We start from the raw sequence: 1,602 nt of genomic DNA, 5'->3' as shown, positions 1-1,602 counted from the left end.
ATCCACTTATCCTCGCCCGCGCCGTCCCTGCCCCTAAACTCTATAACCCTAACCCTATTCCTATTCTCTGTAACCCTCGCCCTAGTAATCACGACTGCCTCGCTTTCTAATCCGTCTCTTCCTGCCCGGCCGCTCTCTTACACGTAACTAATCAAATCCCTCGGCGTATCTACGTGTATAATCAACCGAATATCCGGTATATCCACTCCTATACTAAACGTATTCGTTGTAACCAAAACGCGGACCCGTCCGTCTATAAAATCTTCTATAATCCTCTTCTTTTCCGGGTCCGAAACGTCGGTATAAAACGCCTCCCCTCCTACCTTCCTGGCTAACCGCCTTACCTTTCCAATCGTGTTGTAATATACGACGACTTTCCCGCCCTGCCACCTTATCCACCCGCGTATTATGGCCCGCTGGATGGTCGTGTCCTCCTCCTCTTCTCCGTCCTCGCTCGTGATCGCCTGCACGCGGTACCGAATATTCGTCCTAGTGGTCGGCGCCCTTAAAACCTATACCTCCCCTGGCATAAATCCTATCTTCTCGATTAACCGCTGCTCTTCCGTAACGGGTACCGTTGCGCTCAACAAAACCATGTGCGCTTCTACCCTCGTTAACTTGTGTAACTTCTAGAACGCCTTCCTGAAACCGAAATCCTTACTTAATACTATGTGGTACTCGTCTACGACGATACGGTCTAACTGCCTTGTCCACCTAACCCGGTTTAAAAACGTAGTAAACTCTTCTTTAACTGCCGACTCGGGCGTAACGAACACGACGGCCGCTATATCTAGCGGCCTTCTCGAATCCTACTCGGCGCACTGGATACCTGTCTTCTTGTAACGCCGTATCATATCCTGCCGCAACGTAATTAACGGTGTTACCACTACTATCGTCCCGCCCGGCTCTGCCTATGCTGGTAACATGAATAATACGCTCTTCCCCGAACCGGTCGGCATGACTGCGACGACGGCCTTGCTCCGGTCTGCAACGGCGTCTATTACTGCCTCTTGGATGCCTCGGAACCCGGCTATATCGTCGCGTATAAACTTCTTTAACCGGTCGCTCTTGTCCATACTCTTTAACCGGGCTAACCTCTCTAACCGGGCGTCGTCTACCTCTGTCTTAAACGGGGCCCTCTTGCTGCTAACCGGCTGGCCCTTCGAAACCGTCGACTCGAATCCTAAAAATAAATGCCATGCTTCGCTGGCGACCCTGAATCGCTGCCGCTTACTGGCTACTACACCTGCTAATTCTAACATGGCGCGTCTATACACGATCCCGGCGACGTGTGCTGTATAGCCGGCCTGCTCGTCCTGGATCGAATCCTGCGGGTCGTCCTCGTTCCAATCGCTATCCTCGTCGTCCTCGTCGGGCCGGAACGCCATGTTCCCTCGCGTGTACTTGCGGCTCATGGCGATGGCGATGTCGCGGTACGCCTGAATGGTTATAGGCTGGCCTAAACCGACTGTTGTCTCGCGCTTCAACACCTTCCGCATCCGCTCCGACGTCCATTTGCTATCCTTCCCCGGGTCTATCGGCCACACGAACCCGACCATCTGCCTCTTCCCATACACGGTGCGCTCGAATCGCTGCTGGAAT

At 53.3% G+C, this 1,602-nt stretch overlaps 2 protein-coding genes across 2 annotated transcripts; both read left to right on the top strand.

The window, feature by feature from the left end:
- Nucleotides 1–80: 80 nt before the first annotated feature.
- Nucleotides 81–772, top strand: K452DRAFT_345045 (uncharacterized protein). Its single transcript, XM_033545441.1, has one exon. It carries the CDS (start codon nt 409–411, stop codon nt 631–633), a length of 225 nt encoding a protein of 74 aa, XP_033391808.1. The 5' UTR covers nt 81–408; the 3' UTR covers nt 634–772.
- An 80-nt stretch (nt 773–852) lies between these two features.
- On the top strand, nt 853–1,011 carry K452DRAFT_213965 (uncharacterized protein; the record flags this gene model as incomplete). Its single annotated transcript, XM_033536219.1, has 1 exon — nt 853–1,011. A coding segment is annotated over one exon (159 nt), but the record flags the coding sequence as incomplete, so codon positions are not given.
- Nucleotides 1,012–1,602: the final 591 nt, after the last annotated feature.

Source organism: Aplosporella prunicola (assembly GCF_010093885.1).
Source record: "Aplosporella prunicola CBS 121167 unplaced genomic scaffold K452scaffold_62, whole genome shotgun sequence".
Taxonomy (NCBI): domain Eukaryota; kingdom Fungi; phylum Ascomycota; class Dothideomycetes; order Botryosphaeriales; family Aplosporellaceae; genus Aplosporella; species Aplosporella prunicola.
Note: the sequence above shows the minus strand (reverse complement) of the source record. Positions and strands in the feature narration are given on the sequence as shown.

Bases quoted from the DNA above. Each gene is read 5' to 3' on its own strand.
- K452DRAFT_345045 (XM_033545441.1), top strand. From the start codon at position 409: ATGGCCCGCTGGATGGTCGTGTCCTCCTCCTCTTCTCCGTCCTCGCTC.